Genomic DNA, 12132 nt, shown 5'->3' with positions numbered 1-12132 from the left:
AGACTATATAGATCAAAACAAGTGGAAAAAACAAGCCAGGCAGTCTTGGTATCCTTTGGGGGAGGGAGGAAAGAGATCTCTTTGTCGGATCTTCGTATGATATAAAAGCACTTTATAAACATTAGCTAAGCCTCACAGCACCCCCAGGAGGTGGGGCCTATTGTAGCCATATCACAAAAGGGGAAACGGAGGCACAGAACTCCTAAGGGGCTTCCACAAGTTCACACAGTAAGCAGCGGAGGCAAGCACAGAACCCAGGAGTCCCAGTGCCCAGTTCCACTGTTCTAGCCAGGAGACCGTACATCATCTCGGTACACTGAGAGGTAATCTCTTTTATTGGACCAGCTTCTTCCAGTAAAAGAGATACTACCGCACCCACCTTGTCTCTCTATTATTCTGGGACCAACACGGCTACCCCACCACTGCATACGACTCTGAAGCTGTCTGAGGAAGAGCAGCAGAGAAAGTTAAACAGACACTGCTGGTTGGCAGTGCTAAGGGAAAGCTCAGCATGGCATGAGCATATGCTAGGGAAAAATAATCGGAGCCAGCAGAATTCATGACCCCAGCCAGTCAGCGCGAAAGACTAAGACACGCCAGCGCTGCTAGCTCAGAAAAACGTTTCTCCCTCAATGTTCTGGTTGATTGGTTAATGGCTGCAGTGAAATTGGACCACTCCGAGGCAGTATATCTGCTGATCAAGGGAAGAAACCCACGCTGGCACGGCAGAACACCCTCCGCCCCCCAGCCTGATGTACTGATTCATTTATAAAGCTCTCAGCTGCATAGCAAACCCCTGCCATTGCTACGGAACAGACAGCCCAGCTGACTGCGTCTGGGAATCTTGTGTGCTGAGTCATTTGGGGGACTGCAGTTTTCCAGATTAGACTGGCCCCATTGGACAGGACACATTTCTACCAGCACCAGAAGTTGCCCATAAGATGCCTGTGGCCAGGATGTTGGACGTGAATCTAGACCCAGATCCTTACTGAGGGTCAGAGACAGCTCCGCCCCCCAGAGTCTAACATTAGTGATGTCTAGATAGCACCAGCTTAGCTCACCTCCATTCTGCCTCTCTAGTCCCCCTGCCCATTCCTGGGGCACCGTTCGCAGCTACTAAAAGCCTCTAGGATACACAGAAGTTATGGGGCACATGACTGCCTAGTGCTGCTCCCAACCTCTTCTGTACGGACTCTGCTGTAACAACAAACACAACCTAGAACTGTCATCCCACCACTCACAGCTCTTCTCTCAGCCCCTCTCCTCCAGGGGTGCAGGGTGAGGTTAGCAGCCCAAGGACAGTGAGAGCTCTCGCACTTCTGACAGTCTGCTGATGGGAGAATCATCAGTCTGCTGATGGGAGGCCAATCACTGGCAAAAATCACACCCTGACCTTGGGGTATGTAGCATGTTCTGAAAATTCCTCTGAGAGAGGGGGTGTGGGGAGAGCTAAATACCTTCCCCCAAGACAGAAGGGTGACCAGATGTCCCAATTTTATAGGGACAAGAGTTTTTTGGGGGCCTTGGAGTGGGGTCCTTCACTCGCTCTGGGGGCCCCGGAAAACTCTTGCGGGGCCTGGGCCCTTGGAGCTTCTTCCGCTCTGGGTCTTACCGCCAAAGTGGGACCCGCCGCCGAAGTGCCGGGTCTTCTGAGGTAATTCGGCGGTGGGGGGCCCCCGCTGCCGGTCTTTGGGGCACTTTGGCGGCGGGTCCCAGAGCGGAAGGACCCCCCGCCGCCAAAGACCCCAGGCCCCCTGAATCCTCTGGGTGGCCCTGCCCCACCTCCTGTCCTGATTTTTCACATTTGCTATCTCGTCATCCTACAAAACAGAGACCCTGTCGTTTTTACAGTAGCCAGAGAAAGACGCCTCTCTGTCTAGGTGAGCCGCTGCCAAGAAGTACAGTGACGGGGCATTAGCTGTTTTGTATGAAGTCCCCGTCTCCCCTTCTCCCCTCTCCCCCGTTCCCTCCACCACACACTCTCCTTTGGGATGGCACATCTTCTTCCCTCCGCTCTACTGTGCTGAATCAGATTGTTTAGCTAGTACTCTTGTTGTAAAAACTAAACGGCCGGCTCAGAGGAGTCCTAGCACAAGCTAGATCTCTCTCTCTTACACACTCACTCACTCAGCACAGAAAAATGTCCCCCACCCACCTTCTCTGTCCACAGCCTCAGGTCCACCAGAGAGAGGCTGTTTGGAGCGTGACCTGAATGAAGTCATTCTTCCCAGGGGGAAAAAACAATGCTTGCATGGCAGAGAGGGCCTATTTTAACTCACTTTGGGAACCTGGGGGACGGGGGGCAGAGGGGAAGAGGGTGATGGAGGCCCTGCCCAGGAGTGTGCTTGTCAGGGAGCAGGGTGGGCAGGGGGAGGAGAAAGGGGCAGAGCAGGGAACCAAGCTATTGCCCCAAGTTTGCTTCCTTTGGGAGTTTGCTGGCCACAGAACTGGGCTTTGCTCTTGGGGGCAGGCGGGGCTGGCCTGGGGCAGGGCTCCTGGTGGCACAGAGCAGTTTCCCTCACCCTGTTTTGTCAAAGGAAGCACTGTGGTGAGTCCATGCCCTGGTTAAGTGCCCGGCGGGTGTCAGTGTCCCAGCTGTGCTCCTCTAACTGATTAGTCACCAAAGTGGGCTCTTTTGGGGGAGCCAAGTGCACCAGCCTTCAAGCAGCACCGCAAGCTGCCCACCGGTAGGCCTGCAAGGTGGCATCACTCGTATCAGCCACCCCTCTGGCTGCCTAAATCGCTTCAGGGTCCAGCCCTCCATTGCCTTCTGCCTGCTTCATGGCCCTTCTCATGCTCTCCTCCCCGTCCTCGGCACTCATCTAGCATCGGCCTCCCTGCTCCATCCTTTCCCACAAGCTCAACACTGGTGGTGCAGGAGCTTTCTCCTCCGCAGCGCCTGCTGTTCGAAACAGACTCCCCCTCACTGACTCTCCACATCTCACCTGCACATGCCTCTCCCTCTAGAGGCCAGTTTGTATAGGAGACATCTCCAGTTTACACATCGCTGGACCCTAGTCTAGTGGTTCTCAACCTGTAGTCCATGGACCCCTAGGGATCTGCAGACTATGTCTAATATTTCCAAAGTTGTCTGCACCTCCATTTGAAATTTTTTAGGGGTCCACTCATGAAAAAAGGTGGAGAACCACTACCCTAGTCCACCCACATATGCCCCATGCTTTATGGTCTCTCCATGACACATACAACACCCCTTCTCTCCGGACATACTTTACAAGGAGGCAGACATGCCACCTATGGATGCCCAGACAGACCTGTGGAGACAACAAGTCAAGTGGTCAAGGAGATCAGACAAGCTGGTTGAGACACCTTCACTGTGGGTGGTGGTCTCATCTCATTTGCCCAGCCCCATCGCTGAGCAATGAAGAAATGCCTTCAGCGGCAATCACTTTCCTTGCGAGTAAAACCGGCAGGCTCTTGTCACTCTGTCTGGAAACACCCTGGCTAGCTTCTCCGCCCACTGACCAAACCCAGACAGGTTCTGGAGTGAACTCAGCGCAAGCTGGGGGATGGTGCAAACCAAGGTGCATGGTAACGGTCACCCTGACCGAGTTACTGGTTTGAGCATGAGCATCCAACCCCAACAGAGCCGTGTTTGTTTAAAAGGATCTGAGCGGCTTTGGTTAGTGAAGCTCTGAAACAGGGACTGTGTGTGGGGTGTGTATATGTATATGAGAGAGGATGAAGAGCCCTCCAAACAAGAGCCATGCTACAGCAGCAATAAGCCTGGAGGGAAGCCAAGGGTACCAATGGGAACCCTCTATAAAGTCAGCTGCTTTAATGGGATGCTGCCCGTTTCCAGCCAGAAAAGCTGGGACACATACTGGACCCTGCAGCTGACTGAGCAGTGCAGAGAAACCTGGCTAATAAGCTTTTCAACAGCAAACCTAGTAAACAGGGTGGCTACCACCATGGCTAGTATCTCCCCAACTTATGCCTCCAGGGATCATCCTGTTTATTCCAGAGGCAAAGTACTTCCATTATGAGACCAATAATATGGACAATCCTCAATGGAACAAGAGAAGGCTCTCCTCAGGAACAACATGACCAAGCTAGAGTAGCTCGATTTTCAGAGGTGCTGCCCATGCGTAAGTCCCACTGAACTCAGGGGTGATGGGAGCTCAGCACCTCTGAAAGTGAGAAGCTAAGTGAAGTTGAGCATGGATACTGCCCAGGCCCCACTACTGAGATGTTACAGATCAGGAAGAGCGTGGTTAAAATATAGGCCTGCATTCATGTGCCAAAGTCGCCATGCCTGCTTCAGTCTTCTTTCCATACTAGTTAATAGGGCTTGGCACATCATCTAGCACAGTTCCATTCATAGAGCTCAAAGCTCGTTAACCTCATTTTACAGGTAGGGAAATGAAGGAACAGAGTGACTTGGCCAAGGTCACATAGTGAGCCAAGAATTGTAAATTCTCCAGGGCACTGGCTGGCTCTGTTGTGTCTATTGTACCGTGGCCAGAACATTTTAAAAGTAAAGCTAACAACAACACAACCAGGCATATCTGGCCCCCATGCCTGTGCTCCCTCCACTGGAGCATCCTATCTGGAGAGTGAGTTTTAAATAGACACCCCCACACACACTTTTTTTTTTTTTAAAGCCACCCTTAAGCTACTCACCCAATGACCCACAGAAAATAACCTTGAAAATAACCACCAGGCAAACCCTGGGGGAAAGCTTTTGGTAACTGCAATTCAGCAGGTTCAGGAAATTCATGTTTAAAAGAGTGTGAGAGAAGCATCAGGCCAACTTTACCATCCGTTGGCAACTGGCCCCCTGGAGTCCTGGCTGTGCTGGAGGAGGGGTAGCAATGAAACATGAACTCTTCATGCACCTTGCATTGCTCATTTATTTTTCAACAGCCAAGATCTGGTGCGGTGGGAGGATTTACTTTTGCTGCATGGCACTGGGTGACTGCCCCACACACTGCAGATACCCAGGCCACTTTTCAGGGCTACTGGACACTGAGTCTAGACTTTGGGAGTCATCTCATGCTGAGACTGCCGCAGCGTGTTCAAATCTATCCTTCCTTGGCATGGGGGAGGAGGGGCACTGTAGGCTGCCTCACAAGGGCTCATCCCCATTATATTCAAAGCTGCAAGAAGCCAGCTTCCACCAGAGACATCTAGATAAAGGGTGCAAAAAGGAGACTGAGGGGGAACCCTCTGAAACCCTTCTCCTTATCTTGATTAGTGAGGCCAGTGATAGAGAGGGAGGAGCCTCACAAACCAGATTTGCAGACTCAGGTCCACTCAAGCAAAGATTAATCTGACTTGCATTCAATTCTCAGAATCTATTTTTTTTTTTAGAAGAGATACAGGCAGGGCAGGGGGACTGGACGGTTGGGAGTTAAAATCCTAAATCAAAATTTCAGTGGAGCAACATGAAGCAGCATTTTGTTCTCACACTCTCAGAAGCAACAAGCTTGTCATAACTCATTAGATCAGAGGAGGTGGGAAGGAGAGAGATTAAATAGATCTGAGGTTTGGGGCAGGGTGGGATGATCTGGAGGCCACAAAGAGAAACAAAACTGGCTGGCTAGAGGCATGTCTGTGCAAAGCGTGTAAGATCCCAGCACAGAAGTAACTGCACAGTTCTGTGCACTCAGCACTGTATGGGTGTGCCTGGGCTGACAGGGGGTTATGACAAACACCAGGGTTCAGGACAACCATAGCATTTGCTGCTGCTGTCACACACACACACACACACACAACACAACTTCTAGGTGGGGAGTTGCACACACGTCATTCCCACAGGCAGGAGTGCTGGCACAATTGGGGGGGGGTGTGCTGAAAGCCGTGGAACTAAACTGTACACCCTGTATAATGGAAACCGCTTCAAGCCAGGGGGTGCTGCAGCTCCCCTACTTCCAGCACCTACCCACACAGGGCCAGGCAGCAGGATCCAACCCAACTTCCCAAAGTTGCACAAGGAAGACGAGCTGTCCGGAGCTCCCCATTCTTACCTTGCTCTCGTCGTCATCCTCCTCCTCCTCCTCTTCTTCTTCCTCCACCGCCTCAGCAGCCTGGCGGGGGATGCTCATCTCCTGAGGCTGACTCGGCTTGTCTGCTTTTGCAGTCCTGGCTGCCGCTGCCACCGCCTCCTCCTTGGGCTGCTGCTCTTCATTCTCCCCGGCTCTCTTCGCCTTCCCCTCTTCAACCCCAATCTCCTCCACCGGGATCCTTCTCCCCTCGTCCTTCGCTCCTTCCTCGTCCTTCTCCCCCCTCGGGATCCCCTCCTCCTTCAGCGCGTCTCCCTCCTTCCCTTCCCCCTCACCCTCCTTCCTTTCCTCCCCTTGCTCGGTTGCCTCCTTGCCCGGGGACCCTTCCCCCTTGGCTGTCTCGGCAGCTTTGTCCCCGTCAGTCGCTCTCAGCTTCACAAAGACCGAAGCCAGGATCACGGCCAGGACTGTGAACAGCAGCGGGACCGCCAGGTACAGATCCACGGCCACATCCATCTCTGGAGCCGAGTTGCAAGGGGCTAAGGGCGTTGCTTGTTTTTTGTCTGGCTCCCCTGCGCGGCGGCGGCGGCTGCTGCTGCTGCTGTCTGGGAACAACTGACCAGCTCTGGTTAATTTCCACGGGCAGCGCAATCTGCCCGCAGCTGTTAGCGAAATCCCGGCTCTGCTAAAGCGGGATAGGGTTTCACAACATACACAGCAGCAGCGTCATTTCCCAGGGCCCTGCCCACAGCTGCCATCCCACCGCGCAGGCAGCGCAAGTTATGAGGTTTTCTCTCTCCCCCTTTCTCCTTCAGTGTGTTCTCAGCCTGGGCCCAGCCCCCCTCCCCGAGCATTGAGAACCAGGTCTCCTCTCCCCTGGGAAAGGGGTTTTTCCCCCCTCCGGGGGGGGGGTGATGCTGGGAACAGCCAAGCGAGTCTGATGGACATGGTAGGCTCTGCTAGAAGCGGGCTGTGGCCAAAAGGCTCTTTCCAGAAAGTTCCGGGGACTCATCGAGTTATTACTTTAAACGAGCCTTGTTTTGATCGTAGCAGTGTTTAGGCAGCGCCCTTGTCCTCCTCTGTAGGGCACCTGGCACTCAGCCCCTCCCTCTCCCTCCTGGAGCCCAATTACATTCACTGCATGGGCACCTACTGGCTTGGATCTGACTGCAGGATTGGGGGACCCTGTAGTGGATAGTTTGCACCACATTGTCCCTTTGTTCGGTAATGGAAGGGCTGCTCATGGGAAAGGTGGATCTGGAGGTAAGAGGATGCCAGAGCTCCAGAATGTCTCCTCTTCCTCCCTCCCTCCATGCTGGAAGTGACAGGAAGCCCTTGTTTGTGGACTGGCCAGGCTGCCCTTTGCATGGATAAAAAGGCTAACAGGGGAAATTGGATGCCTGTATTACTCCCATCTGTCAAATGGGGCTGGTTATACTAAGGCTGTGGAATGGTTGCCTGAAGGGAGTGATGGGACACTGCATGGAACATTTTAAAGCTAGACAGGGGCAAATGCTTCCTGGGGACCCAGCTTGGACTGGGTGATTTGTCAGGACTTTTAAGTCTCTGCCATCCAGGATTCCCTGCCTGTGGGAGGCTCAGTTAAGGTTTGTAAAGCACTTTGAAAATAGAAGGTGCTCTATGAGTGCTAATTATTGTTGCCACAGTGGAGCATCAGGGGAGCAGACATGGGAATCTGGCACCCAAATCTACCCCAGCAAACATTCCGTGGTTGCATATGTGAGTGGGCAGTTTATTGATTGACTAAAAATAGCCCCCTCTCCCCCCATCCAAATTAAATCCCAAGGGAGTGGGGAAATGGACTGGAGCTGATTCTTGCTGCTCTGGGTAATCCTATCAAGCAGGTGCTTATTAGCCTATGGATAATTGTATTCTTAGTAACAAACAACCACAGCACTTAATCTTCTTCTTCTCTGTGCAGCTTTAGGTTTCATGAGAGATCATCATAGCCACACTACAGCTCAACCCGAACAATAATGAATGATTTACAGCTACTCGGTGGGATTTAGAGATCCAATGCAGCATCTCCGGCCTCTCAAACACATTTTTTGTTACCTCTCCCCTCCATTCTAGAAGCTAGTAATGTTATGAGCATCAGAAATTTTGACTCATTAAATAGAGGTAATGGGAAAAGAATGTGGTATGCCATAGAATGAATCCTCCATCATCTCAGTTGTCCTTGTGGCCTATAGGTGGTGGAGGCTACCTCTTTCCTCAAGCTGTCTCCTGTTATAATAGCCCATTGTTCCCCAGGTGGGCCTTGCCAGTCTGAGAGCCTGACTTCTGTCAGTTCCCTTTTTGGCACTGAATGGAATATTGATTATTAGGGCATGGCAAATACCCCACTCTTTGGCTCTGGCTGATAGTCCTAGGCAGAGGTCATGCCTCAGTTAGCACCTTGCATCCCAGGATCTTACATCACTACAAATGAGCTGAGCCTCACAACCCACAGTGATCCAGGAACATTGTTCTTATTTTACAGAAGGGGAAACTGAGGCACAGAGCCGTTAAGGCCAAATTGTTCAATAGCAGCCTCTGATGTGAGAGCCTCAATTTTCAGGTGCCCAACTGTAGCCACCTGGAGCCTGATTTTCAGAGATGTTGTGCACCCACAACTCCAGCTAATGTCAGTGGGATCTGCAGGGGCTCAACACCTCTGAAAAACCAGCTAGAGGTCTTGAAAGTTTGGCATCCAATAATGCTGGGGCATCTTTGAAAATGTCACCCAATGCAATTGCCCAAGCTCACCCAGTGAGTCAGCAGTAAAGCAGCAACAGAGCTCAGATCTTCTGAGTCCAGCCTCTGACTCTAACCACTAGACCTTGCTCTCCCCCTCTACCCTTCAGATGCTCTTTGGTCTCCTGAATATAATTTCCCTCCACCTCCGATAACTGCCTCCCACAATGGGCCCTGAATACACCACACACATTTACCCATTTGCTGAGGATAGCTGGTGGCCCTCCCTTCTTCTCTGATTTTCTCAAGGGGCAGGTGGATGCTGGCTCGTCGTGCATCTTTTTTTGCACCAGCCAGGTCAACCTGCCCCCAATCCAGCATGTATTTTGGGGGGGAGAGGGGGAAAGGCAGGCTGGGCAATCTACCAAGCTCCCTTATCTCCTCCTAACATAAATTCTGCCCCTTAAACTGAGGGTGCACTAAGCCCCTGAAAAAACCTAGCTCACATAACCAGCTGTTTCCTCCACTGACCTCCCTGAAGGTCTAGGTTCATAGGGACCTCCTTTCCTGGATCCCAAAGGAAGATGGCCGCTGGGGGAGATCTTCCTGTGCCTTTGGAGACCAAGAAGAGGGGGGTTTCCAAGCCAGCAGCAGGATTAATGCCCCCAGCTCCTGTCTTGACTGCAGCAGACTAAGAGATAGGAAGCCAAGAATTCACATAGCAAAAACACAGGCTAGAAACACTCAGCTTGCTGAATGTGGCTGATCTTCACGTTATCTGTCAAATTAGCTACTCAAGTTCCCATCCCTGTTGATTGTTGCCCTGCTCTAGCTCTGCTCCTGCCCACCATGTATAAAGACTCAGCAGGGCCCTTGCCAGGCATGGCAGCATGGGTATCCAAGGGTGCAACACAGTTGGCCAATCAACCCTGTCTTACCCTCCACTATGTGTGTGTCCATTCAATCTTTTGACTTCTCTGCTGCCATTGCCAGCGCCAAGGGGATCAGGTAGTGCTAACCATGACAGTGTTTAATGCTCTGGGGACATACATCACCCAGGACTCCACTTGCTAAGACTGCCCCCCTTTTTAAAATACTGTTTGTTAATGGGTACAGCCCTTTTTCAATGGGCAGGGCTAGCTTTTGAGAAAGCCGCCATATATTTGTGAGCCATCTTTGAAGAGCATGCTGCCCTCTACTGGGAAAAGGTTGGCTCTACACCAGACACTCAACTGTCAACAGGGTATGAAATAATCCATGGAAAAGGACTAGCTGACACAGAAAGGCAGACAGTGGCTTTGTAAAAGCATAGCAATCATCAGACTAAGAGGAGCCATCTCTGCCAACTATCTGTAGATGGAGCTAATCAGAGGGGCTGAAAAAAGCTGGAGATATTTTTAACTAACAAAAGCGGAAGAGAAAAGCCAAAAGGAGATGACTTAAAGGGCATTTCCCCAGGGACAGAACATCCAATCGAAGTGCTTAAGAATGCGACCTGCTGCTAGTCTCTCAAGTCTATATATTCAGTTCCTGGGCAGAGGAATTAGATCTACTTGTCCCCTCAAGAGCCTCTGGCACAGAACGACACACCCATTCACAGTAAAGCTAAAGCAACCTGGCACAGTTTCATCTCACTCTAGCGAGACAAGATCCTGCTCTATTCGGGTATAATCCTGGCTCAATACATCAGGTGGGTTACTGCCCACATGGGATGAAAACTGTGCTAGCAACAACCCTACTTAAGAGCTCTATATTCTCAAAACTGCCATATTGGGGTGGGGGTTGGGTCATGCTTGAAAATCTTCCCTGCATGGATGGGAGCAATATCCTGCTGGCCAAGGAAACTGCTAGCAAATGTCATGCTTCAACACCATCGTTAGCAAGGCTGCCTGCAACAGTTGCATACACAGGTCTGACAAGAGGTAAGTTTATCTAATCAGTCCACCAGGGCCATGTCAGTTTCCTACTTTACAGAAAACAGCGCATGAGGGTTGATGTGGCCTCCTGGAAGCAGATGGACATCTTCAGAGGAGGCCCTTGTAGTAGAGAAATGATCTAGGTGTCAACCACAGCCCCTCCCCACCAGCAACCCCTCCTTTCCTCAGGTGGGGGTTGAAAATAGTTTGGGTCCGGGCTGATGGATGCAATGGCAATGGACAGTCGTCCCCACCCCCAACTCTGGGTGAATTCCCATGGCTGATGCTGAGAGGGTTCTAGCACTTGTTTTCTGATGAGGACAGATAGCAGTCCCAGCCATACATTGTTATAACATCTTCCAACATAGTAGTTTTGCTAGCACAGGGTCCTGAACTACAGTTATTTGCTGCACAATTTAAAATAAATTAATAGATTGATTCTATTCCCAAAGGGAAGGCCAAACTGACTTATAATTTAGGGGCCTGTCTTGCTTTCTGTAACAAGCACTGAGAGGAATTTGGCTCCATCTATTGCCAAAGAAAAGGCCCTAGGTTGGGTCTGCCCAGAGGTGCTTTTGAAATTCCCCTACTCTGCTCTTGCACCAGAGCATCTCCACTGGCAATGATAGGAGCACTAGTGTAGATCTGCTGCTGTTTTAACCACCCTATCATCTGTCTCTGTTGACAGCAGATTCTGTGCTTACTTCACAACTCACTGTATGAACTTAGACAAGACACTCAAGCCACCATTTTCAAATGTCCACCCATTCTGGGTGCCTTCGTTTTGAGTAGTCAACCTGCACCCCTGATTCTCAAGCTACTAAGCACCCATGACTCCTATTGACATCAGTTGGAGTTATGAGAGTCCAGCTTCACTGAAAATCAGGCACCAGGAGTCTCATGTTGGGTACCCCAAACTCACAAAGCCCATGGAAAACACTGGCCAGACATGCCTTAGTTTGCCCTTGTCCAAAATCTACAAGCCAGGTGCAGCTGTGAGATATGGGTGGTGCCTTGTAAAGCACTGTGAGATCCCTGCATGGAAGGGCCTGTTGTGCACTATATTATTTTAATAACATGGATTTTCCCAACCCAACCATGACAGCCACGTTGTATTTAGTGGTGTTTAGGTGGCCCTTGGTAAGCAGCTGTGTGGGGACACTGCCATTCTAGCATACTGTTGTGAGGGTACTGCACATGCTGCATTCGAGATTCACTGTGAAACATCGTTTCTAACCGTCTTTCTGAGGTCCATGACAACATTCACTTGACATCAGACCCTGTAAGGAGGGGGCCACTTTTACCTTATTTGGCAAGTGTGCCTCTAATTGAGGCGAATAGGGGAAAGATGGCAGAGCTAGGCAGGCTGTCACATAGTAATTACAGCTTTACATTCCAACTGATGTAACCTCCTCCAGCAGCTCATTAGCAGCAATTAAACAAAGGATCAATGTGCCCATCCTCTATGCTAGAGGGAGGAGGTAGGGTGCAATTGCAGTAAAAGGATAAAAGAAATCTGAGGAAGAACAGAGCAGGGCCATAGCAGTCCTTCCAGG

At 51.0% G+C, this 12132-nt stretch overlaps 1 protein-coding gene across 5 annotated transcripts in view; it reads right to left on the bottom strand.

Annotated features, from left to right (window-relative positions):
• Positions 1–6747, bottom strand: part of MXRA7 (matrix remodeling associated 7) — a 49273-nt gene extending 42526 nt beyond the window's left edge. The window contains exon 1 of one of the 5 annotated variants that reach the window (XM_039500780.1): positions 5988–6747. In XM_039500780.1, coding sequence (XP_039356714.1) covers positions 5988–6479 — 492 coding nt within the window. In that variant the 5' untranslated portion in view covers positions 6480–6747. The remainder of the gene's footprint in view (positions 1–5987) is intronic. The other 4 variants (XM_039500779.1, XM_039500783.1, XM_039500782.1 and 1 more) reach the window with 4 other exon arrangements.
• Between the last annotated feature and the right edge of the window lie 5385 nt (positions 6748–12132).

Source organism: Mauremys reevesii, linkage group 15 (genome assembly GCF_016161935.1).
Source record: "Mauremys reevesii isolate NIE-2019 linkage group 15, ASM1616193v1, whole genome shotgun sequence".
NCBI classification, from domain to species: Eukaryota; Metazoa; Chordata; order Testudines; family Geoemydidae; genus Mauremys; species Mauremys reevesii.
Note: the sequence above shows the minus strand (reverse complement) of the source record. Positions and strands in the feature narration are given on the sequence as shown.